Genomic DNA, 25511 nt, shown 5'->3' on the forward strand with positions numbered 1-25511 from the left:
ACGAAAAAGTCTTTGCTTTAATGACTTCCATTCCAACTCACGTATCATATCTGCCACACTCTCTCCCCTATTACGTGATAATACAAAACGAGCTGCCTTTTTTGCACCCTTCGATGTCCTCCATCAATCCCACCTGGTAAGGATCCCACACCGCGCAGCAATATTCTAACAGAGGACGAACGAGTGTAGTGTAAGCTGTCTCTTTAGTGGACTTGTTGCATCTTCTAAGTGTCCTGCCAATGAAAAGCAACCTTTGGCTCAGCTCCCCGACAATATTATCTATGTGGTCTTTCCAACTGAAGTTGCTCATAATTTTTACACCCAGGTACTTAGTTGAATTGACAGCCTTGAGAATTGTACTATTTATCGAGTAATCGAATTGCAATGGATCTCTTTTGGAACTCATGTGGATCACCTCACACTTTTTGTTATTTAGTGTCAACTGCCACTTGCCACACCATACAGCAATCTTTTCTAAATCGCTTTGCAACTGATACTGGTCTTCGGATGACCTTACTAGACGGTAAACTACAGCATCATCTGTGAACCACCTAAGAGAACTGCTCAGATTGACACCCAGGTCATTTACATAGATCAGGAACAGGAGAGGTCCCAGGACGCTTCCCTGGGGAACACCTGAGATCACTTCAGTTTTACTCGATGATTTGTCGTACATTAGTACAAACTGCGACCTTCCTGACAGGAAATCACGAATCCAGTCGCACAACTGAGATGATAACCCATAGGCCCGCAGCTTGATTAGAAGTCGCTTGTGAGGAACGGTGTCAAAAGCTTTCCGGAAATCTAGGAATCCGGAATAAACTTGAGATCCCCTGTCGATAGCGGCCATTACTTTGTGTGAATAAAGAGCTAGCTGCTTTGCATAAGAACGATGTTTTCTGAAACCATGCTGATTACGTATCAATATATCGTTACCTTCAAGGTGATTCATAATGTTTGAATACAGTATATGCTACAAAACCCTACTGCAAACCAATGTCAATGATATAGGTCTGTAGTTCGATGGATTACTCCTACTACCCTTCTTAAACACTAGTGCGACCTGCACAATTTTCCAATCTGTAGGTACAGATCTATTGGTGAGCGAGCAGTTGTATACGATTGCTAAGTAGGGAGCTATTGTATCAGCGTAATCTGAAAGTAACCTAATCGGTATACAATCTGGACCTGAAGATTTGCCCGTATCAAGCGATTTGAGTTGCTTCGCAACCCCTAAGGTATCTACTTCTAAGAAACTCATGCTAGCAGCTGTTCGTGTTCCAAATTCTGGAATATTCCATTCGTCTTCCCTGGTGAAGGAATTTCGGAAAACTGTGTTCAATATCTCCGCTTTAGCGGCACAGTGGTCGGTAACAGTACCATCGGCACTGCGCAGTGAAGGTATTGACTGCGTCTTGCCGCTTGTGTACTTTACATACGACCAGAATTTCTTCGGATTTTCTACCAAATTTCGAGACGATTTTTCGTTGTGGAACCTATTAAAGGCATCTCGCATTGAAGTCCGTGCCAAATTTCGTGCATCTGTAAATTTTAGCCAATCTTTGGGATTTCGCGTTCTTCTGAACTTCGCATGCTTTTTCCGTTGCCTGCATCACAGACAGGAGTGCCTGCGATGGTGTACTCAACGACCCACCGAGCGTGGTGGCGCAGTGGTTAGCACACTGGACTCGCATTCGGGAGGACGACGGTTCAATCCCGTCTCCAGCCATCCTGATTTAGGTTTTCCGTGATTTCCCTAAATCGTTTCAGGCAAATGCCGGGATGGTTCCTTTGAAAGGGCACGGCCGATTTCCTTGCCAATCCTTCCCTAACCCGAGCTTGCGCTCCGACTCTAATGACCCCGTTGTCGACGGGACGTTAAACACTACCCACCACCACCACCACTCAACGACCAACCTGGGTGCACGAATGGCAAAACTTCATTTTTTGGATGAATCCAGGTTCTGTTTACAGCATCATGATGGTCACATCCGTGTTTGGTGACATTGCGGTGAACAGACATTGGAAGCGTGTATTCACCATCGCCATACTGGCGTATCACCCAATGTGATGGTATGGGGTGCCATTGGTTACACGTCTCGATCACCTCTTGTTCGCATTGATGGCACTTTGAACAGTGGACGTTACATTTTAGATGTGTTACGACCCGTGGCTTTACCCTTCATTCGATCCCAGCGAAACCCTACATTTCAGCAGGATAATGCACGATCGCATGTTGCAGGTCCTGTACGGGCCTTTCTGGATGCAGAAAATGTTCGACTGCTGCCCAGGCCAGCACATTCTCCAGATCTCTCACCAATTGAAAACTTGTGGTCAATCGTCACAATATGCCAGTCACTGCTCTTGATGAACTGTGGTATTGTGTGGAATGTCCAGGCATATCAAGGCCACTACTATGGCCAGAGGTGGTTGTTCTGGGTACTGATTTCTCAGGATCTATGCACCCAAACTGCGTGAAAATGTAATGACATGTCAGTTCTAGTATAATATATTTGTCCAATGAATACCCATTTAATGGCCAGTATTGTAAGATAGCACTGGTAGAGAAAAGACCACATACTGTGCCTGCATTTTTTTTTATTTATGTGCAGACATGAAATGCTTTTCTACACACAGTACAGCCAAAGCCAAGATGGAGGGTGAGTGTTCTATTGGTGGGAAGGAGCAGTTTACACTTTGATATCGCAACTTGGGGATTCCGTGGACAAAGAAGAAGAGTGTAGGGTGACAATGGCTGTTGATAATTTAAAAATGCTTAATTAATTACTTACTTACTTCTTGACCTAGATAAACTAATGATCTGTCTGTCGACAAGTTTGGTAATTAAGAAGTAAAATGTGAATGTTTAACTGATATGTTGAAAGTGAGACTGTTAAATACAGGAGGATTTTGAAAGGAAGTGGTTACATGATTTTGTAGCTACAGTTAGCAAACATAATTTTCCATTATCACAGCACTTTCCTTTAGATAGATAAGAAGTTCGGTACAGCTATGAGTGGCAGTGCATAGCAGGACCATGACTTCAAGGAATGACACAAGTGCAGAAAGAGAAGATTTAAAGGTAAAGATAATCACCAAGACAGGACTGACAGATCACATTCACAGAATTGGTACCATGGTTAAGTACTCTTAAGCAGTGAATACAGCGGTAACATTTCACTGATAAACATCAGAGCTCCTGTTAGAGAAAGCAAATGAAACATTCAATGATGTTTAAAACTGGGCAGTATGTAATAAATTAACAATGAACATAATGGAAACAAATAGTATCAGCAAAAGAACAGAAAAAAAACTTTTTGCATTAAGCATAGATGTGTAACAAACACAAAGTTTTTAGGGATGATTATTGATTTCAACTGACATGGATTGAACACACAAAGATACTGGCAAAAAGACTGTCATCAGCATATTATGCTCTTAAGGTTGTATCATCACTTTACAAAGCCCAATATCTTGTATTAACATACTATTCTCATGTACACTAATTTCTTGGCTATGGAACTCTTTTCTGGGGTTCAACACATGGGGACTGTTGAATTTTTATTGAATTTAGCATATGTAAAAATTCAGGTGTAAGTAAGAAACACATATTTTTTTGTTTTCTCCAAAAAATATTCCTGCACAGTGATACAGACCTCCAAAGATGACATCGCAAACACCATATCGAAGATACAAATTTCGGAAATTTTTTTAAAAGGCTGTATCTCTGTAACAGTTCTAGATACTTTGTTAAAGTTTTTTTTATTTTAAAGATAACTGCTTTACGATTACAATGGTATCCTCCGTTCAGACAAATCTGTCAAGTTCTTTTACTGGTACCTTTTGAAATTTTTTTACAATTTACAGTTTTTTTTTTTTTTTTTTTTTTTTTTTTCAAAAACGACAATCCAGAAAAGATACATTTTTCTTCTGTTGATTAGTACCATGTAGTACTATATTTTCTGTAAGGGAGAGCTTCCACTTTTAAGTTGGACTGGTTTTATTTTAAAAAATATTTTTTTTTAAATTCTTACTAATATCTTAACAATGTTTATTTCTATTGTCTTTGTTGCAGTTATTTCTTCTCACTTTGTTGCAATTATTTCTTTTCACTTTTATTGTTGCAGATATTTCTTACACTTTGTTGTTGTTTCTTGTCAGGTTCTTTGTCACAGTTGTTCATTGCAGGTTTTGGTATTGTAGTTGTTCAGTGCTAATTTGTTTACTGAAGAGGCTTCTAAGAAATCTGAGACCATCCAGTGAGTTCTGTGTTTTTGTGAAGAATTTGCCAGTTGACACAGCTGCAGTGTGTTTTGTGAAAAGGACTGTCTTCTGACTGGGGCCACAGGAGAAGTGTGCTGACTATTTGCACATCCATATAAGAGTGATATATATGACACACTTTGTTCAGGTTGGGAATAAGGTTCTCATCTGAAGATTCTGTTTCAAATTGAATACTGTTTCCAGTGATGACTTTCTATGTTCTAAATGTTTTGACAGAATAACACCAATGATAGTATCTGAACAAGGTGAAGCCTCCCATGGTGCAGATTTTGTATCAATAAAGAAAGAATTAAATACCCTGAACCAGCCAACTACAGAAGTAGGTGTTAATCCTGTTAAGAAACCATGGTCAGTGAAGTTGAGTCATAAGCTCTACGCATCAAGAAAGTGCAGAGAAATTACTAAAGCTATGGATGAATACACTACAGCAAAACTGACCACACTCTTGAAAAAAGAAATTCCATCTTCAGAAGAAAATGAACCAAATCACTCTTGCACCTCTTGCCAGGACTATTTTCACAAATATAAATGAAGCTGTTGAATACTGTGCATCCAACAGTGAAAAGGTACCAGTTTTAATTATTATTCCAGAGACAGTTTGAAAGAAAACAATTTTGAATCATATTCCATCAGTATCAAAAGTACATGGTAAACAATTCAAGAAATGCTTGGTCTGTAAAAGGAGTCTTTGGAAGACCAGATCCCTATTATGGTTATCCTGTAGAAGCAGCTCAAGTTCAAATAGTGCAGTCATTTTATCTGGAAGATAAATGGGACTGTTATTACCAGAATGCCAACAAAAAAGACACTATAACTGTAACAGTTGAAGGTTAAAAAATTGTGAAAGTGATGAGGTACATGACTTACAGTATAAAAGAAGTTTTTCAATTTATAAGAGCAACTATACAACTTCACAAATTGAAAGATAAAAACTTTATGCACTACGACCTAAGCGGGTAGTTCCACACCCACCTAGAGATGTCTGTTTATGTGTGTACTGCGTGAATTTTGAACTTTCTGTGGCAACTTTGAAGGAATTACTGGAGCACGTGACATATGAGACCTTGGTTGGGCATTTGAAGCCATTAGTAGTCTGTGACATAAAGCGAGAGACTTGTTTGTTTCAAGAATGTGGTGACTGCCCTGGAAAGCAAGGACTGTTTTTACAGACACTTGGCCTGGAAGACGTAGCAGATAACACTGCAGAAATCACATATGCGACATGAGAGGAAAATAATGTAATTAACAAAACTGTTGCCTCTGACAGTTTCATTGAACTTGGTAAATGGTCAGTGAAAGCAGTAACACACCAGCATCTGAAGAAATTGCAACAACAATACATTGCAGAAGTGAAAGGGTGTGTACAGGCTGAAGAACTATTTTTAGTGCTTCACTGTGATTTTGCTGAGAACTGGTCTGTAACTCTCCCACAAGAAGTACAAGTATATCATTTTAGTAATGACCAGGTTTCAATTTTTACAGGAGTGACATATTTACAAAACAAGACCACAAGTGTTGCAGTTATAAGTGATGACAGAACATGACTCAGCACATGCTTTGCTAGCAATGCACAAAATTCTTCAACTGCAGACAGGGCAGAGAAGATCATCATTATTTCTGATGCTGCTCCTAGTCATTTTAAAAAACATTACCAGCTGTTTGAGTTGAGTAAGTCGCTAGTGCTAACTGACTGGGTATACAGTGCTACTGGTTTTGGGAACAGACCTTGTGATGGTGTAGGAGGCCTGCTGAAACACCATGCTACAAAACATAATCTTTCCAGACCAAATACAGCTGCAATTCAGAATGCTCAGGATTTTATGAGAGTCAAAGTCTTACACATTTACAGCCCTCATTTTCGTCCAAAGAGGAAATCGAAGAATTCCGTGAGCAGAAAAAGGAAGAATGGTCTAAACAAATTTCTTCTGTGAAAAGAATTCAGAAGACACATTTTTGGACGCAAGGTGATGGGCGAACATATATTACACACACTTTAAAGAGCAAGAAAGAAGAAATTTCGTTCGTTCGGCCAACACCTCAAAAACAGCAGGATAATATTCAGATGCACAACCTGAGAAGGGAGATGTTCGTGGCATGTATGTATGAATGTGACTGGTGGATTGCTGAGATTATAGACACCAGCTATGAGTTAAATGAAATTGTAGTGAACTTTATGCTACCACATGGACCAGCTGCTGGATATAGGTTTCCAGCTGAAGGACAGCAACAACACCATCAGCGCTCACTTCCTGTTCCTATTGGTTCAACAGGAAGGCATCACTCTATATCAAAGGAAGATACTGAAGCAGTGTAACACATTTTTAGTTCATTGCCTAGCTAATTTCAGTACAAAACAGAATGCACAGAAGTTGTATCAATTGAAACCTTTAATTCTTTGGACCTTTCACATACATTTTTGAACCATTTAGAATGCTTGAAAAATGAATCTCTTACTCATCTTCCAAAACTAAAATTATGTTAAATAAGACTAGGTTTGAATTTGTATGAGCCTGTTATGTGATAATGTGTAAATAAAACAGGTTTTATGTATGGCAAAACTTTCTATTGTTTATAAAATCGGTTCAACCTGAAAATGGAAGCTCTCCTTTTCAGGAAATGTAGAACTATATGATACCAATCAACAGAAAAAAAATCAAAATTTTATGGGTGCCATTTTTGGAAAAAAAAACTTTTTTCCACAAATTATAAAAAATGTTCAGAACACTGCAGTAAAAGAACTTTGACAGATAAGTTCAAATGGAGAATTTCTTTGTAATCATAAAGCAATTATCTTTCAAATAAAAAAAAATCTAGAACTGTTCCAGAGATACAGCATTTTAAAATTTTTTCCGTAATTCGCGTCTTCAAAATGGTAATGTGCAGTGTCATCTTTGGAGGACTGTATCTCGGAGGAGAAATTTTTTTGGAGAAAACAAAAAAATACGTGTTCCTTACTTAGTCCTTCACTTTAACATATGCTACATTCAATAACATCCGAGACTATGAACGTAAGACTTTTTACCTAGCCTGCCTGAATTGATATGGACTACGCCCTATACATAATCATGGAACAAGAACCAGTTGGGCAAGAAAACCAAACAAAAATCTCAAAACAGCTTTTTCTGCCAGCGGATAAAACTTCACAATAAACTGCCCAAGCAATAAAATACATTTGTTTACAAAGGCAACTAAAACATACTTCATACTTCACCAGTAATGCCTCGTACACAACTGAAGATTACTTACAAGATTCAGAATGGTGGTTAATAGTGAAAAGGGTAACTGCAACACCCTGTCACATTACAATACATGATCACAATGTGGCATGATCTACAGTGAATGATAGCATAGTTTCATAATTCTCCTGAGCTCAACACTTCACTTGTCATGTAGGAATGCTGACTTCAGATTCTCATACAGACTGGCGGGAGGTCATGGGTGGGAGAGTGGCAGGGATTGTACAAGGTATAATTGCATTTTTAAGGGTCTGGAGTCAGTTGAAGGGAGTGTAAGGAGCATGTCCATTGTCCTTGAGTCACCAGTGGTGCAGTGCGAAAACTGTTTTTTGTATTATAAATTGTGTGGTGCAAGGAATGTGTAAATCATAGAAAACTGCGCAACAGGGACCATGCAAATGAGGCAGTGCAGTTAACAATGCAGGAAAAGAGAGATTGCTACTTACCTATAAAGATGACACGTCAAGTTGCAGACAGGCACAATTAAAAGGCTTTCGGCCATAGTCTTCATCAGTAAAACACACACACACACACACACACACACACACACACACACACACAGGCGGCGCGTGCATGCAAAAGGAAGCACACACAACCGCCAACTCCAGCATCTCTGACCAGAATGCAACATCACGTGGGTTGTAAGCAGCAGTCTGGAGGGTGTCAGGAAGGGGAAGGGGATGGGATAATAGTGTACATGTGGGGAGGGAGACAAATGCTGCCTGATGGAATGTGCAAGGATTAGACTGCCATTCTGTTTATTTGCAGCCTCTCACAACACATCTGCCCATCTTTCTCCGCTCCTCTCCTTGTTTGCTCCCCTTTTTTTCCCCCACCACCCTGCCTCACTACCTCATGAGGCTATGCCTGTTGGGCAGTCTAGTCCCTGCACACTCCACCAGACAGCATTCTTTTCTCTCCCCATCCCTTCCACATTGCTGCTTGCATTCCAAGTGATGTTGCATTCTGGCCCGAGATGCTGGAGTTGGCGGTCATGTGTGCTTGCTCGTGTGTGTGTGTGTGTGTGTGTGTGTGTGTGTTTTACTGATGAAGGCTGTGACAGAAAGCTATATGTGAGTATCTTTTAATTGTGCCTGTCAGCAACCTGACATGTCTTCTTTACGGTAAGTAGCAATCTGTCTTTTCCTACATAGTTGATATTTCTAATAGATGGTGCAGTTATTGAGACACTGATCTCATATTTGGGAGTCTAGACTTAGCTCAGTCTGGACATCCAGTTTTAGATTTCTATGGTTTTCCAAAATCATTCCAGGAAAATGCTGGGATCGTTCCTTCATTGAGGCCATGGCCAACCACCTGCACTGTCTTCATAAAAACATACTTATACATTCTGTGTATATGTACATCGTGAGCTACTTATTTTCATTGCATTATGATGTGAAATCCTACATCATTGTGAGATGATGTCTGGATGCATAAAAAAAAGCTAATCAAATCACAATTGCAAATATGGAGGAACAAAAATCACAACAGGTCAAAGACAGAAAATTTTCTTGTAAAATATATGTATGTCACAAACAGTGAACCTGCACTTAGGTGCACAGACTGAATGTCAAATTATCACAAATGATATAATTTGTAAGTCACAACTAACAATAGCGCACCATGTGAGTTCGAAGCTATTTGCAAGTGTACAGCACTTTGCTCTGGGAAAACACTCAAAAGTGCTTTTTACGCCAAAACTGGTTGTGTAACTAAGAAGAGGTCTTAATAAATATACAGCCTACGTGGGAAAATGTGTCCTTCACTCTACTCATACAATAATGTGCAGGCAACAAAACAAGGTGATTACAAGGGTTAATAATGAGGCACCTTAGGGGGCTGTTTAGACTCCTCAGTATCAACTACTGTAAAACACAGAGATCATTTACAGTACCACACAATGAGTAATTGAAATTGGTAGTTTGGAACTTTGGCTAATCAATCTACAACTTCCCTGCAAGGTACTGTAGCTTCATTAAGCTTTCATAGCTTGTATTTATTTAAATGTGTCATACATTAAATTCAGATGGTATAGAGAGAAAAATCTATTAGATGTGGCTGTCAGTACACTTAATGATGCTGACTTTTCTTAGTACTCATATGTTTAAGGCTGTGTGATGCTTTATCACTGAAAATAATAATAATAATAATAATAATAATAATAATAATAATAATAATAATGATGATGATGATGATGATCATAAACCTCCTTTTCAAAATATTGTAAGAGTTTTTTGCAGAAATCAATAATATGGTTTTGATGATTACCATAAACACACAGTGGCTTTTTGTAATTGTAAAAAGTTAAAACTGTTCTTTCTATCATACCATAAACACACACTGGCTTTTTGTAATTGTAAAAAGTTAAAATTGTTCTTTCTATCATACTGCTACAAGTTAAATGCAGGTCAAGGTATACATCACATCACATTTATCTTGATCACTCCAAATAACTTGTCATACAGAAGTGTAACAAAATGTATCAAGTGAATGTTGTTTAGCCACAAGGGGGACATTAACCAGCATGACTCCTGCTCTTGTAAATTTGTTTGTAACGAAAATATGAACAACTGTGCACCTTTTTCTAAAAGACTACACACTATACTTTTTATTTGGTAATCCAGTTCCTTTCTTCAAGTCTTGTTCAAAAACATACCACAATGTACTGTTCACATAAACATGACATCATTAAAAATGTCACAAAACTGAGTCCGATTCTCCTGTACCAGTACCAGCGCAAGTACGAACGATAACATAACTCGTCCCCTTGCTGGAGTTGATAGTAAGCATGTGGAAACACAAGGAAAGTGCACAATGGTCATTCAGTCAACTGTCTTCAGTTGAAGGTTGTCAGTACAATGTACACCATCGAAGAGAAGGTAGAAATACTATTCATCTACAGAGAATGTAAGTTAGCAGAACAGTAATTGCAATAACGTGTTCTTATTTTAGTATGGATACAGTAGTACTTTTAAACAATATGCTGCAGAAAGTACAAGCATTCCTCAGTTAAAAGCTACATCATCATTACTTTTGTTTTGTTGTGGCTGAAGGGAGGTGTAATGCTATTCAGGTAGGTCATGGAGGATCTAGATTAACCTGCTCAATCCCCTACATAACTCCCCTGGACTTTTTTCTTTCAGACTGCATAAAAGGCATAGCTTATTGCAGTATAAAGGAATGTACTGTGTTGCTTGTAATTCACTTGAGGAGGCAACACTGGAAGCAGTGACGAGTTCTTTCATCCAGCATGCAGATCCATACATGGATACATCACTGCCCATTGTCAACAATTTGAGCAGCTTTGAATGTCCTACACAAGTGCCCTCAATGGATTATAGTACTACTAAATGTTACTGTAGATCCCTGTTTCTGTTTAAAGTTGAATGTTGTATTTCCATATGTACATTATACTGTTTTCAAACAGCTCTTGAGGAGAGGAAGTGGATTGCTTAATAAAAAAATATAAGGCACTACTTAAAAAGTATGTACTGCTGTTCATATCTTTGTAATGAGCAAAGACACAAGGAAGGCAATTATAATGCTTAACTTCCCCCTTGTAGATAAACAACGTGCTTGGAACATTATTTATTTTGCTTCTTATTTAGGATGGTCAAGATAAATCGGTTATCCTGTATAATAATGAGGGTCTAACGAAAGACAGAGAATGAAAGAATTATACACAAGCATATCTTGTGCATATGCCTGCCACCAGCTGTGTATAATTGCTCTGTTTGATGGATATTAATTTGCTACTATACAAGAGAAATTACCTCTGGAAGCAAAACATCAAATATGTAGCTACTTGGATTGTCTATAGTGCCTTTTGGTGCTATTTTGAGCAAGTAGCCTGATAGTATTTTGTAGACCATATGAACCTGCAACAAAGAAAAACAGAGCTGATGATACAAGTAACATGAACTGATATAAACAGACACCAGAACATTGGGGGAGGGGGGAGGGGGGGGGGGGAGATGACGTATTTGATTGTTAAGAGCTCCAATGATGGATTTGTGTGCTTACAAAAGCTTGAGATTCATTATGTAGTCTGTTTTTAGACATGTTGTCCACTTGGCTATCTAAGATTTTGTTCAAATTTTGTGTGCAGATTTGTTGCATGGCTTAATAAAGATACCAGATTTCTAGCTCACATATCTTAATATTTTGTGAATAGGAGCCTATTAAGTGAAAGGTGATAAATATTTAAAATTTCAGCCAAGTTTAAGTGATGTATTTCAGTGAACAATCATGGTACAGTGCTAAATTTGGCTGAAAAGTTTGCACTGTGCACATTCTGTAAATTTTATGCTATCTGAGCTACCATTCTTTTTCCAAGTAGCGTTCAAAGTTGTCATCAAGGAAGAATTATCCTACGTTTAAGTGATTTGAACTCTTCAAGTAGTATGTTCAAAAAAAAAGAGTTGTGTTTGAAAAGTGTATGATCATGACATAAATATAGCTCTTACGATGGTGACATCTGTGACTTAAAGACATCAAAAGTTCCAAGAAGCTTTACGGAAACAGTGACATTAATCCCAGGTTTTCCTTTTGTTATGACAAAAACTATATTGCTAGGTGTTAATAATTTCAGTTCTTAAAGGGAACTTGTATTCCTTGTAATAAAACTTGCTCAAAAATTAAAAAGGGGCCTAACAATCCTATCTTGAAGTTATTTGTTTACTGTCTGTAAAACACTCCATCAGTTACAATACAGCACCACTGCAAATGCTGTACTCAGGCATGGGATTAGTTATGTATTGTTCATAAGCTTGGAAATTGTACCTACTGCTGTCAACCAACTAGATTTTGCTGCAAATGAATGTGCTGGGAGGGCGACCAATAGTCATTAAACAGAGATACCAAAAGTTTCTTAAGTACTACCCTCTCCCATGGATACAGTCTTCTATAAAGAAAGCACAGAATCTATCACCACTTAACTGTGGGTAGTGCATCAATATCAGGTCTTGGGACAGCGTACAGGGGAAGCAAGGACCAGAGGGAACTGAGGAGTATTACTTCCCCCACCCCCAATTCAAAAAGACCTTGTCTCAACTCAAATTTAACCTGAACTCGTGAGAAGCACTTTACCTATTGGTAAGCCAGCTCTGTCCTGTGCCAGGTGGACAAGTGCAAAACTGTTGGCAACTTCTAATTGTTGGTAACTACAACATATGGTGAAAAAGGTACTCCTTAAAGATATGGCAGCAAGAGATTGGATTTTCACCTTGTGCACCTGGAGAGGTCATTCAATATGTTGAAGTAGAACAGGTTGTTATCAACTGCAGATTGTCGTACACACTGCAACAAAAAATGTCTGTCATCTGGGCTCCAAGGTCACATTGTTCCAGCATAAGGCACAGAAAGTTGAAAAGACCAGTGTTGCTCATGAAATTTCATCAAAGCTCACAATCTGCATCATTATCTCCAGAACAGATTGTGGCCCCCAGTTCTGTATCAACTGGAAGCCTTGAATGAGATTTTGAAAGTTATGTGAGAAACCAGGTTGTGACTCCCTAGACTTACACCACAGCTTTAGCTATGGAAAGGTTCTACAAAAAGGATCAAGAATGCGCAACACATCTGAGGCTGTTACCCAGGTAATTCAATACATTTATGGTGCAAACAAGAGTTCTTTAGATTAGGCGACTCCCCATTCAGTCTACGCAATGACAGTAGTATTAGAGCAAAATCCAAAGAAATGCCCCCCACATTTGAGACTACTAAAATTATAGTGATCAACAATGATTTGTCATTGGCAACAAAGTTTCAGAGTTTGAAATGCTCCTACACAGCAGTTGGGCCCACATAGTACAGAATGCTAGCGAAATCCTGAAACTGACAGCAGTGAAATTTTTAAGGTAAATGTAAGTGCATATTGAAAAGATAGGCTAGGGGGAATGGAGGTAGTGTACTTCTTACAGTAAAGAAGAGACTCAATACTACTGAGATGAAAATTGAAGATACATACGAGATTGATTGGGCAAGACTCAGTATCAAGTGTGAAGATAAATTTCTAATTGGATTCTACTATTGACTACTCAACTCAACTTAGGTGAAATCAAAAACTTTTGTGAAAACCTCAGCCCCTAAAACATATTGTCCTCAATCATACTGTCATCATTAAAGGTAATTTTAAACATCTAACCATCGACTCAGATAATTACAGTTCTGTAAATGGTGGGCACAGCAGGATATCCTCAGAAAAAATACTAAATGACTTCTCTGAAAACTACCTACAACAGAAAGTTCACAGACCCACTCATAGCGCAAACATATAGACCTAAAGGCAGATCGATAGAGCTTACCTCTTTGATGATGTCTATGTTGAAAGTGACACCTGTGATGATAAGGTGGTTGTAGCAATGATGATTATCATAGTACAAATTCTGACCATTGTTCGATTTTGGCCTGATGGCTTTTCTTCGATCCTAAACCAGTGCTGTCTCCTTTGTTACTATTTTCTAATGCACCACTATGCTCAATGTCCATCCTTCTTTCTCTTCTTTCCTGTGCTTCTCTTGTTGCCTTATAAGCCTTACTGAACACTCTACTTAAAAGCCACACTGTGACAAACGTCTTCGGCGCAAACAACAGACAGCTACAAGACCACGCTTATTGTCAGTGCAGCATCTTATGTCCCACATTACTCCTGCAGATAACATTAATCCTACACCTTTTAATTAATCATTCTCCCTGCATCACTTTTATTGTGCTGGCAGAAGAGCCAACACCGTGTAGATAGAGGAGACCGAAATGCACGCAATTAGCTCACGCAGACTGGCGTGAGGTCTGGAACAGTAAAGTAGTTGAGTCTAGTAAGAAAAGAACGTAGTTGCTGGAATACTTAACTTTAATCCATAATTGGTGTACATCGCTCTTGACGATACATGTTTTAATATCTCAATATAAACTGGTAATGGCGCCTTGCTAGGTCGTAGCAAATGACGTAGCTGAAGGCTATGCTAACTATCGTCTCGGCAAATGAGAGCGTAGTTGTCAGTGTAGCATCGCTAGCAAAGTCGTCTGTACAACTGGGGCGAGTGCTAGGAAGTCTCTCTAGACCTGCCGTGTGGCGGCGCTCGGTCTGCAATCACTGACAGTGGCGACACGCGGGTCCGTCGTATACTAGCGGACCACGGCCGATTTAAAAGCTACCTCCTAGCAAGTGTGATGTCTGGCGGTGACACCACAACTTTCCCGTACTTTTGCATGCTATTTCCCACACTTTTCCGGTGCCACATATTTTATTATTTATATTTTTTTCTCATTGTGACTTCACATCATTATTTGCGAGTTTTCACTTTTCGCTATTGTGGACTCCTTCAGATTTAATCTTGTTTCCCCATTTTGCATCTGTTTCATCCTTCTCATGATTTTCCCCACATATTTGGGCGTGCTTCTGCAAATTTTTTTGGATGTAATTATACATTACTTACAGAATTTTTCACATTTTTTCCACCACCATCAATCCTTGCTCCTTCCATCTGCATCGATACTGCGAAGTTTCCTTATCTCTAGCCAGAACCCAGTCCCACATATTCCCATGTTGTTGCTTGGCTCATGGAATCTACCTACCCAAATGGCCTTACCATCACATTAGCCATCTCTGTCTGCCACCTCTCCCATAATGACCTAAACCTGCTCAGATTCCACCAATTCGTAGCCCTCACCAACACAGTAATGCAAAACCATATCAACCAAGCACAAACCTCCTTGCAGTACCTTCCCTCCATCTGCAAAATTCTCCTGCTATCCAATCCCAAATTCCTGGAACCCATAACATACATTGAAACTATTGGAATTAGTGCACCATGCACAACGCCTCCTCAAAAAGCTCTCCACCCAGCTCCCTTCCTAGTCCTGCTTTGGACTATCACTGTCGACCACTTCTACAGCAACTTCCAAACCTCCTCCACGTCCCCTCATAGCTGACCTACTAGATTTACCCCATCCTTGAAAACTCCCTCCCACCACCACACAGAATCCAGAACCTAAACAGATCCAAAACACTGTCATGAACCTTTTCTCCAGAAGTATTAGAACCACAGAAATGTCAGTCCTTTCCAAAGGACTCACTTTTTGCCCCACTCCCAAATCCAATCATGCAGGACTTCTTAAAGACCTTCTCTCCTTCTCCCGGTCCCTACAGTGGAAACACTTATTCATCAGCAGCCCTATCAATCAGACTCAACCAAAGACCAATGTTGAACCCCAGTTCACTCATCCATTCAACCCTGATCTCCCCCCCACCCTCCAATAACCCCAAATCACTCCCTTTTAACTTTCCAGAATTTCTTAACCTCAAACTTAGCCTCACCATCATTCCCCAAATCCCTCAACATACAAACTAACCTTACATTCGCAGAAAGAACTGCAGTCCATCATCTAAAAACTGACCCTGACCTTATAATCCTACCTGCAGACAAAGGCTCCCCACTGTTGTTTTGAACTACAAAGATCACCTGACAGAAGGACTCTGCAAGTTGTCGGGTACATCCACCTACAAACCTTCCCACAGTGACCCCATTCCAGAAATTCAGCAGGTTCTCCAGTAACTCCTCAAATTCTTAGGGCCATCCCAGAACCTCTCCCCCAAGTCCATCTCTCTGCTCACCCCAACCACTCCCTGCACTCCTACCTTCTACATCCTTATTGAAGTCCATAAACTGAACCACCCAGGATGCCCAATTGTGGCCCATTACTGAGCGACACTCTGCTCTCGTAGACCAACCTTCCATCTATTACCCGGAACCTACCCTCCTATATGAAAGACACCAACCATTTAGTCCACCGACTCTCCACAGTTCCTGTCCCTTTACCACATGGTGCCCTGCTCTTCACTATTAATGCCACCTCCCTTTACTCTAATACCCCTAATGCCCATGGCCATACCACTATTGAAAACTAGCTTTCCCAATGCCTGACGGGTCCCAAACTAACAACCTCCTTCATAGTCGACAAGACCAACTATATCCTCACCCACAATTACTACTCCTGTGACGGCATTAGCTACAAACAAATCCAGGTTACGGCTATGGGCACCTGCATGTCACTATCCTATGGCAATCTATTAATGGGTCATCTAGTGGAATCCTCCTGTACACCCAGAATCTTAAACCCCTAACCTGGTTCAGTTTCAATTATGACATCTTTGCAATCTAAATCGAGGGTGAGGGCACCCTCTCCACATTCCTCCAGAACCTCAACTACTTCTCCCACATTGCTTCACCTGGTCCTACTCAGCCCAACAAGCCACCTTCCTAGATGTTGACCTCCACCTCAAAGATGACTACATCAGTACCTCCGTCCATATCAAACCTACTAGCCACCAGCAGTACCTCCGATTTGACAGCTGCCACCTGGGATTCAATAACAAGAAGTCTCTTCCAAACAGCCTAGGCACTTGTGATCATTACATCTGCAGTGACGAGCAGTCCCTCTCGAAATATACCAAGGGCCTCACTGAAGCCTTCACAGATCATAATTATCCTCCCAACCTCATACAAAAACAAATCTCCTGTGCTTTATCTTTCCAGTCTCCCAACATCTCGCAAGGTCCCACCGCTCAGTCACAGAGGAGCATTCCCCTCGTAACTCAGTACCACCCAGGACTGGAGCAACTGAATTATATTCTCCGCCACGGTTTCGACTACCTCTCGTCATGCCCTGAAATGAGAAATGTCCTGCTCATTATCTGTCCAACCCCTCCCACAGTGGTATTCTGTTATCCACCAAACCCACATAATATACTTGTCCCTACACAACTCGTGCCCCTAACCCATTACTTCATGTCTCATACCCCTAGATGCAAGACCTACTCCAGCCCAGTCACAAACATCACCTATCCCACCAAAGACAGGGCTACCTGTGAAACCAGTCATGTGATCTACAAGCAAAGCTGCAGTCACTGTGCTGCATTGTATGTGGGTATGACAACCAACAAGCTGTCTGTCTGCATGAGTGGCTAACAATGAACTGTGGCCAAGAAACAAGTACAAGAGGACCACCTGGGTGCTGAGCACACTGCCAAACATGGCATCCTTCATTTCAATGACTGCTTCACAGCCTGTGCCATGTGGATCCTTCCCAGCAACACAGGCTTTTCTGAAATGAATAAGTGGGAACTTTCCCTGCAATATATCCTACGTTCCCGTAGCCCTCCTGGCCTCACCTTTGTCAGTCATTGTCCTCCCTGTTCACATTCCAGCACGACAAAACCATCATTCCACCATCACACCCAGTATTTCTACTTCTTTTCTTTTCTGCTAACCCCTCCCCCTCCCCACCTCTCCCCTGCTCACCATCTAACCTGCAGCACTTCACTGTCTGCAACCCCTACCCTACTATCCCTCCCCCTCCCCTCCCAACTGCCTCCTTACCCATTTTTGATGAAGGCCTTAGGGGCGAAAAGCTTTATTTGTGACATTCTCTTTGTTGTGCCTATCAGTGATTCAGCATCTCTGCTATATAGTGAGTGGCAACTTTGATTTCCATAATATTGTTACATCTTCTTCTTCTTCTTCCGCAGTGCATGAGGCTTTCCCCCAGCCTGTTGCAGCTACACCTGGTCCTTCCATCATTTTGCAGGTCTTCCAATGCATCATTTACCTTGCTGAGTATATCGCCAAAAATGTAGTTGTAATCTTGATTTGTCCAATTGTAACAGAAGGGATATCCAGTTTTGTCGGTATTCATCAAAATAGTGTTATATTCCATCCTAATTTTCCATTGTTTTGATTTCTGCCTGATAGCTTTTCTTCAACCCTAACCCAGTGCTGTCTCCTTTGTTACTATTTCCTAATGCATCATTATGCTCCATGTCTGACCTTCTTTCTCTTCTTTCCTGTGTTTCTCTTGTCGCCTTACAAACTGTACTGCACATTCTACTTACGAGCCACACTGCATCAGCCGTCTCGGCCGTGCTCAACAGACAGCACGCTCATTGTCAGTGCAGCACCTTATGTCGCACATTACTCCTGCTGATATCATTACTCCTACACCTTTTAATTTATCACTCTCCCTGTGTCACTCTCCCATATTTTCGTGTGTTATTTCCCGCACCTTTCTGGTGCCACACGATCTTGTATCTCATCCTACGAACCCTCCCCACCCCACATTCTGCATCATTCTATCCCAGTTCGCATCCACTAATTCCACCTCATCCAGTCACATATGCCATCCCCCCTTCTTCATACTTATCCACCCTCAGACCTGCTACGCACTCTCTCATTGTGACTTCATGCCAATTTTATTGAGTTTTTGCCTTTCGCTATAATTGGCTCCCTCAGATTTCATATTGTTTCCCACTTTTGCATCCGTTTCATCCTTCTCGTGATTTTTCTCATGTATTTGGATGTACTTTGCAAATTTTTTCAGCTGTAATTCTACGTTATTTACAAAATTTTTTGCATTTTTTTATACCAACATCGATCCTTGCTCCTTCCACCTGCATCAATAATGAAAAGTTTCCTTATCCCTAGCCAGAACCCAGACCCACATACTGTAACTGAGTTGTTGCTTGGCTCATGGAATCCCCCCAAATGGCCTTACCATCACATTACCCATCTCCATCTACAACCTCTCCTTCCACAATGACCTACACCTGTTCAGATTCCACCAATTCGAAGCCCTCACCAACACAGTAATGCAAAAACATATCAACCAAGCCCAAACCTCATTTCAGTACCTTCTCTCCATCTGCAAAATCCTCCTGCTATGCAATCCCAAATTCCTGGAACCCATAACACACAATGAAACTCTTGCCCTCCAGGAACTAGAGCACCGTGCACAATGCCCCCTAAAAAAGCTCTCCACCCTGCCCACTTACTACTCCCGCCTTGGAGCACCACTGTCCACCACTTCTACAACAACCTCCAAACCTCTTCCACATCCCTTCATAGCTGACAAACCCTGTCTCGCAGACCTACCAGATTTACTCCACCCTCAAAAACACCCTCCCACCACCACACAGAATCCAGAACCTAAATAGACCCAAAACACTGTCATGAACCTTTCCTCCAGAAGCCTTAGACCCACAGAAATATCAGTCCTTTCCAAAGGACTCATTTTTTGCCCCACTTCCAAATTCAATCATGCAGGACTTGTTAAAGACCTACTCTCCTTCACCCAGTCCCTGCAGTAGAGACACTTTTTCACCACCAGCCCTAACAACCAGATTCAACTAAAGACCAATGTTGAACCCCACCTAACTCAGTTCACTTGTCCATCCATCCCTGATCCACCCCCAATGGCCCCAAATCACCCCTTTTAACTTTCAGAATTTCTTAACCTCGAACTTTGCCTCACCATCATTCGCCAAATCCATCAACAAGCAAACTAACCCTACATCTACAGACAGAACCAAAGTCCAACATCTAAAAACTGATCCCAAACTTATAATCCTACCTGCAGACAAAGGCTCCGCCACTGTTGTTTCAAACCGCAAGGATTACCTGGCAACAGGACTCTGCCAGCTATCAGGTACATCCACCAACAAACCTTGCCGCAGTGATCCCATTCCATAACTCCAGTCACTCCTCAAATCTTATGCCCCTACCCCAGAATCTCTCACCCGAGTCCATCTCTCTGCTCACCCCTACCACTCCCTGCACTCCTACCTTTTACATGATTCCTGAAGTCCATAAACCGAACCACACAGGATGCACTATTGTGGACTGTTACTGAGAGAATGTCTGCTCTTGTAGACCAACACCTTCAACATATTAGCCGGAACCCACCCTTCCATATAAAAGATACCAACCATTTCCGCTATTGACTCTCCACAGTTCCTGTCCCTTTACCACATGGTGCTTTGCTCTACACTATTGATGCCGTATCTCTAATGCCCATCGCCTTACCGCTATTGCACACTACCTTCCCCAACGCCCGACAGGTTCCAAACCAACAACCTCCTTCCTTGTTTTAGAAAACAAACAAGGGAGTGCACAAAAGTTTGACTGTTTTCCTAGCGAAAAACTAGGACAAGATCCTGAACACAAAGGAGTAATTCTCCGCAAAATCAAGTAATGCAATCACATCTCCAACTTTACAGTTCTGAGATACAGCGATATTTTGAGACAAATAGGGGGTCTTTCTATGCAATTTCTGATGAAATCATCTACTAGCAGTTGCTTAGTTTCAAGTGATGCACTATCTCCTTGGGTCCATTGTTTGTTTCTTCAGGACCAGTATCCTTGCAAAAGATAGTGAAATGTGATTCAAGTGCATTTCTTCCAAGACAGCTCTTACACTGATGCAGCTGATGCACTGATTCTTGTATATGTAGCAACTAGCACAAATTTGAATTTTATTAAACTGTGTAAATGGACACTGAATGAACACCTGAGAAGCCAACATATACACTATTTTGGACTGTTTTCACTGAATTTAGAAAATCCAGTTTCTTGCAATGAAACTTTCTCAAGCTTCTTGCCATGCCAATCAGCAGCTCGTCCACAACATTTTCCATTTACATATCCAATTTCTTGTTTACTTTGATAAGCAACAAAAATTTCTTTCAAACTGCTTTGCTTTTTAAATTTTATTCCATCATACGTGACAGAAACACAGTCTTTAATGTTAAAGCATAACTTTCTGAATTCATGCTACTCAAAAAATGCATGCACTCCATTCTTCACTCAATCAAGGAGAGCTTTTTCACAGCATAGATATAAATGTGGATTTTTGCTTCGAGGTCCAATGACAGCTGAGAATAATCAGTGTGGTTCATACACTCCTGTTACCTACAACTGCTGGCTACTGTAATTCATCAGGGTATAAGCCACTAGCAGCTGTTTCTTGACTGCTTCTTAAGGATTGTACCTGATTAACTCTGCATTTGTCATAGCCTTTTAAATCACATTTACTGTTGTTGTTGTTGTTGTTGTGGTCTTCAGTCCCGAGACTGGTTTGATGCAGCTCTCCATGCTACTGTATCCTGGGCAAGCTTCTTCATCTCCCAGTACCTACTGCAGCCTACATCCTTCTGAATCTGCTTAGTATATTCATCTCTTGGTCTCCCCCTACAATTTTTACCCTCCACGCTGCCCTCCAATACTAAATTGGTGATCCCTTGATGCCTCAGAACATGTCCTACCAACCGCTCCCTTCTTCTGGTCAAGTTGTGCCACAAACTTCTCTCCTACCCAATCCTATTCAATAGTTCCTCATTAGTTATGTGATCTACCCATTTAATCTTCAGCATTCTTCTGTAGCACCACATTTCGAAAGCTTCTAATCTCTTCTTGTCCAAACTACTTACCGTCCATGTTTCACTTCCATACATGGCTACACTCCATACAAATACTTGCAGAAATGACTTCCTGACACTTAAATCTATACTCGATGTTAACAAACTTCTCTTCTTCAGAAACGCTTTCCTTGCCATTGCCAGTCTACATTTTATATCCTCTCTACTTCGACCATCATCAGTTATTTTGCTCCTCAAATAGCAAAACTCCTTTACTACTTTAAGTGTCTCATTTTCTAATCTAATACCCTCAACATCACCCGACTTAATTCGACTACATTCCATTATCCTCGTTTTGCTTTTGTTGATGTTCATCTTATATCCTCCCTTCAAGACACCATCCATTCCGTTCAAATGCTCTTCCAAGTCCTTTGCTGTGTCTGACAGAATTACAATGTCATCGGCGAACCTCAAAGTTTTTATTTCTTCTCCATGGATTTTAATACCTACACCGAATTTTTCTTTTGTTTCCTTTACTGCTTGCTCAATATACAGATTGAATAACATCGGGGAGAGGCTACAACCCTGTCTTACTCCCTTCCCAACCACTGCTTCCCTTTCATGTCCCTCGACTCTTATGACTGCCATCTGGTTTCTGTACAAATTGTAAATAGCCTTTCGCTCCCTGTATTTTACCCCTGCCACCTTTAGAATTTGAAAGAGAGTATTTCAGCCAACATTGTTAAAAGCTTTCTCTAAGTCTACAAATGCTAGAAATGTAGGTTTGCCTTTCCTTAATCTTTCTTCTAAGATAAGTCGTAAGGTCAGTATTGCCTCACGTGTTCCAGTATTTCTACGGAATCCAAACTGATCTTCCACGAGGTCGGCTTCTACTAGTTTTTCCATTCGTCTGTAAAGAATTCGTGTTAGTATTTTGCAGCTGTGGCTTATTAAACTGATTGTTCGGTAATTTTCACATCTGTCAACACCTGCTTTCTTTGGGATTGGAATTATTATATTCTTCTTGAAGTCTGAGGGTATTTCGCCTGTTTCATACATCTTGCTCACCAGATGGTAGAGTTTTGTCAGGACTGGCTCTCCCAAGGCCGTCAGTAGTTCCAATGCAATGTTGTCTACTCCGGGGGCCTTGTTTCGACTCAGGTCTTTCAGTACTCTGTCAAAATCTTCACGCAGTATCGTATCTCCCATTTCATCTTCATCTACATCCTCTTCCATTTCCATAATATTGTCCTCAGGTACATCGCCCTTGTATAGACCCTGTATATACTCCTTCCACCTTTCTGCTTTCCCTTCTTTGCTTAGAACTGGGTTTCCATCTGAGCTCTTGATGTGGTTCTCTTATCTCCAAAGGTCTCTTTAATTTTCCTGTAGGCAGTATCTATCTTACCCCTAGTGAGATAAGCGTCTACATCCTTACATTTGCCCTCTAGCCATCCCTGCTTATCCGTTTTGCACTTCCTGTTGATCTCATTTTTGAGACGTTTGTATTCCTTTTTGCCTGCTTCATTTACTGCATTTTTATATTTTCTCCTTTCATCAATTAAATTCAATATTTCTTCTGTTACCCAAGGATTTCTACTGGCCCTCGTCTTTTTACCTACTTGATCCTCTGCTGCCTTCGCTACTTCATCCCTCAAAGCTACCCATTCTTCTTCTACTGTATTTCTTTCCCCCATTCCTGTCAATTGTTCCCTTATGCTCTCCCTGAAACTCTGTACAACCTCTGGTTCTTTCAGTTTATCCAGGTCCCATTTCCTTAAATTCCCACCTTTTTGCAGTTTCTTCAGTTTTAATCTACATGTCATAACCAATAGATTGTGGTCAGAGTCCACATCTGCCCCTGGAAATGTCTTACAATTTAAAACCTGGTTCCTAAATCTCTGTCTTACCATTATATAATCTATCTGATACCTTTTAGTATCTCCAGGGTTCTTCCATGTATACAACCTTCTATCATGATTCTTAAACCAAATGTTAGCTATGATTAAGTTGTGCTCTGTGCAAAATTCTACCAGGCGGCTTCCTCTTTCATTTCTTAGCCCCAATCCATATTCACCTACTACGTTTCCTTCTCTCCCTTTTCCTACACTCGAATTCCAGTCACCCATGACTATTAGATTTTCGTCTCCCTTCACTATCTGAATAATTTCTTTTATTTCATCATACATTTCATCAATTTCTTCGTCATCTGCAGAGCTAGTCGGCATATAAACTTGTACTACTGTAGTAGGTGTGGGCTTCGTATCTATCTTGGCCACAATAATGCGTTCACTATGTTGTTTGTAGTAGCTTACCCGCATTCCTATTTTCCTATCCATTATTACAGCTACTCCTGCATTACCCCTATTTGACTTTGTGTTTATAGCCCTGTAGTCACCTGACCAGAAGTCTTGTTCCTCCTGCCACCGAACTTCACTAATTCCCACTATATCTAACTTTAACCTCTCCATTTCCTTTTTTAAATTTTCTAACCTACCTGCCCGATTAAGGGATCTGACATTCCACGCTCCAATCCGTAGAACGCCAGTTTTCTTTCTCCTGATAACGACATCCTCTTGAGTAGTCCCCGCGCGGAGACCCGAATGGGGGACTATTTTACCTCCAGAATATTTTACCCAAGAGGATGCCATCATCATTTAATCATACAGTAAAGCTGCATGCCATCGGGAAAAATTACGGCCGTAGTTTCCCCTTGCTTTCAGCCGTTCGCAGTACCAGTACAGCAAGGCCGTTTTGGTTATTGTTACAAGGCCAGGTCAGTCAATCATCCAGACTGTTGCCCTTGCAACTACTGAAAAGGCTGCTGCCCCTCTTCAGGAACCACACGTTTGTCTGGCCTCTCAACAGATATCCCTCCGATGTGGTTGTACCTATGGTATGGCTATCTGTATCGTTGAGGCACACAAGCCTCCCCACCAACGGCAAGGTCCATGGTTCATGGGGGGGGACATTTACTGACCATCCTAATTTTAAGGGAGGAAGCTTCGAGAGACCTCAAACTGCTGTCAAACTTTTCACACCCTTTCATCTGCACATCTTTACTGCATGAAGCTGACACTGTAACAGAACCCAACTTGGCACAGAGGTCCACATACAAGTTGAAAACATGGATTTTGCCTAACTGAGGCATGACTGCTGCATTTTTGTAAATGATATGCCAGAGTTTCTTTACATAAATATAGACACACACACGCACACACACACTCAGTCTCAAGCTAGAATGACTCAACAACAGTTTGTTTTGTTCAAGAGACAAGTCTCCAACATTTTGCTGTATTTTTATGGAATTATACACCAGCAAATAGTAACTCAAAATGACAACAACAACAAATTACAACAAGTACACTTTGGCAGGTCTTCATCACCTGCTAAATCCATCAGACTAAAAAATTCCACAAAAATAAAATCTGATTACAAATCTCTGGAAAAGAGAAACATTGGTGAATAAAATTCCAATTTTTATTCAATGCATACTAAATTTGTGCATTTCCAAGGACATTATGCACCAAAATGCTGATTCAGACAAGAAACTGTACTGGATGATTGTGGACCTTTAGGTGAAGAAAGCAGTGACAGAAATTTGATTATGTTGCAGAAAAAAGACTGCTCTTTCAAACGGTGGCTAATTTAAGTATGGAGCAGACATCTTTTGGAAATACTTATTTCCGCAATAAGGTACTGGCAGAAGGGGAGCTGTGAGGATGGGTTGTGAGTCGTGCTTGGGTAGCTCAGTTGGTAGAGTACTTGCCACGAAAGAAAAAGATCCTGAGTTTGAGTTT

General features: G+C 40.7%; 1 protein-coding gene across 1 annotated transcript in view; it reads right to left on the reverse strand.

The window, feature by feature from the left end:
- LOC126095422 (uncharacterized) overlaps positions 1 to 25511 on the reverse strand; it is a gene marked incomplete at its 5' end in the record, with an annotated part of 138509 nt that overhangs the window by 4224 nt on the left and 108774 nt on the right. Inside the window, one exon of the mRNA XM_049910219.1 lies at positions 11297 to 11401. Coding sequence (XP_049766176.1) covers positions 11297 to 11401 — 105 coding nt within the window. The remainder of the gene's footprint in view (positions 1 to 11296; positions 11402 to 25511) is intronic.

Source organism: Schistocerca cancellata, chromosome 8 (genome assembly GCF_023864275.1).
Source record: "Schistocerca cancellata isolate TAMUIC-IGC-003103 chromosome 8, iqSchCanc2.1, whole genome shotgun sequence".
Classification (NCBI taxonomy): Eukaryota; Metazoa; Arthropoda; class Insecta; order Orthoptera; family Acrididae; genus Schistocerca; species Schistocerca cancellata.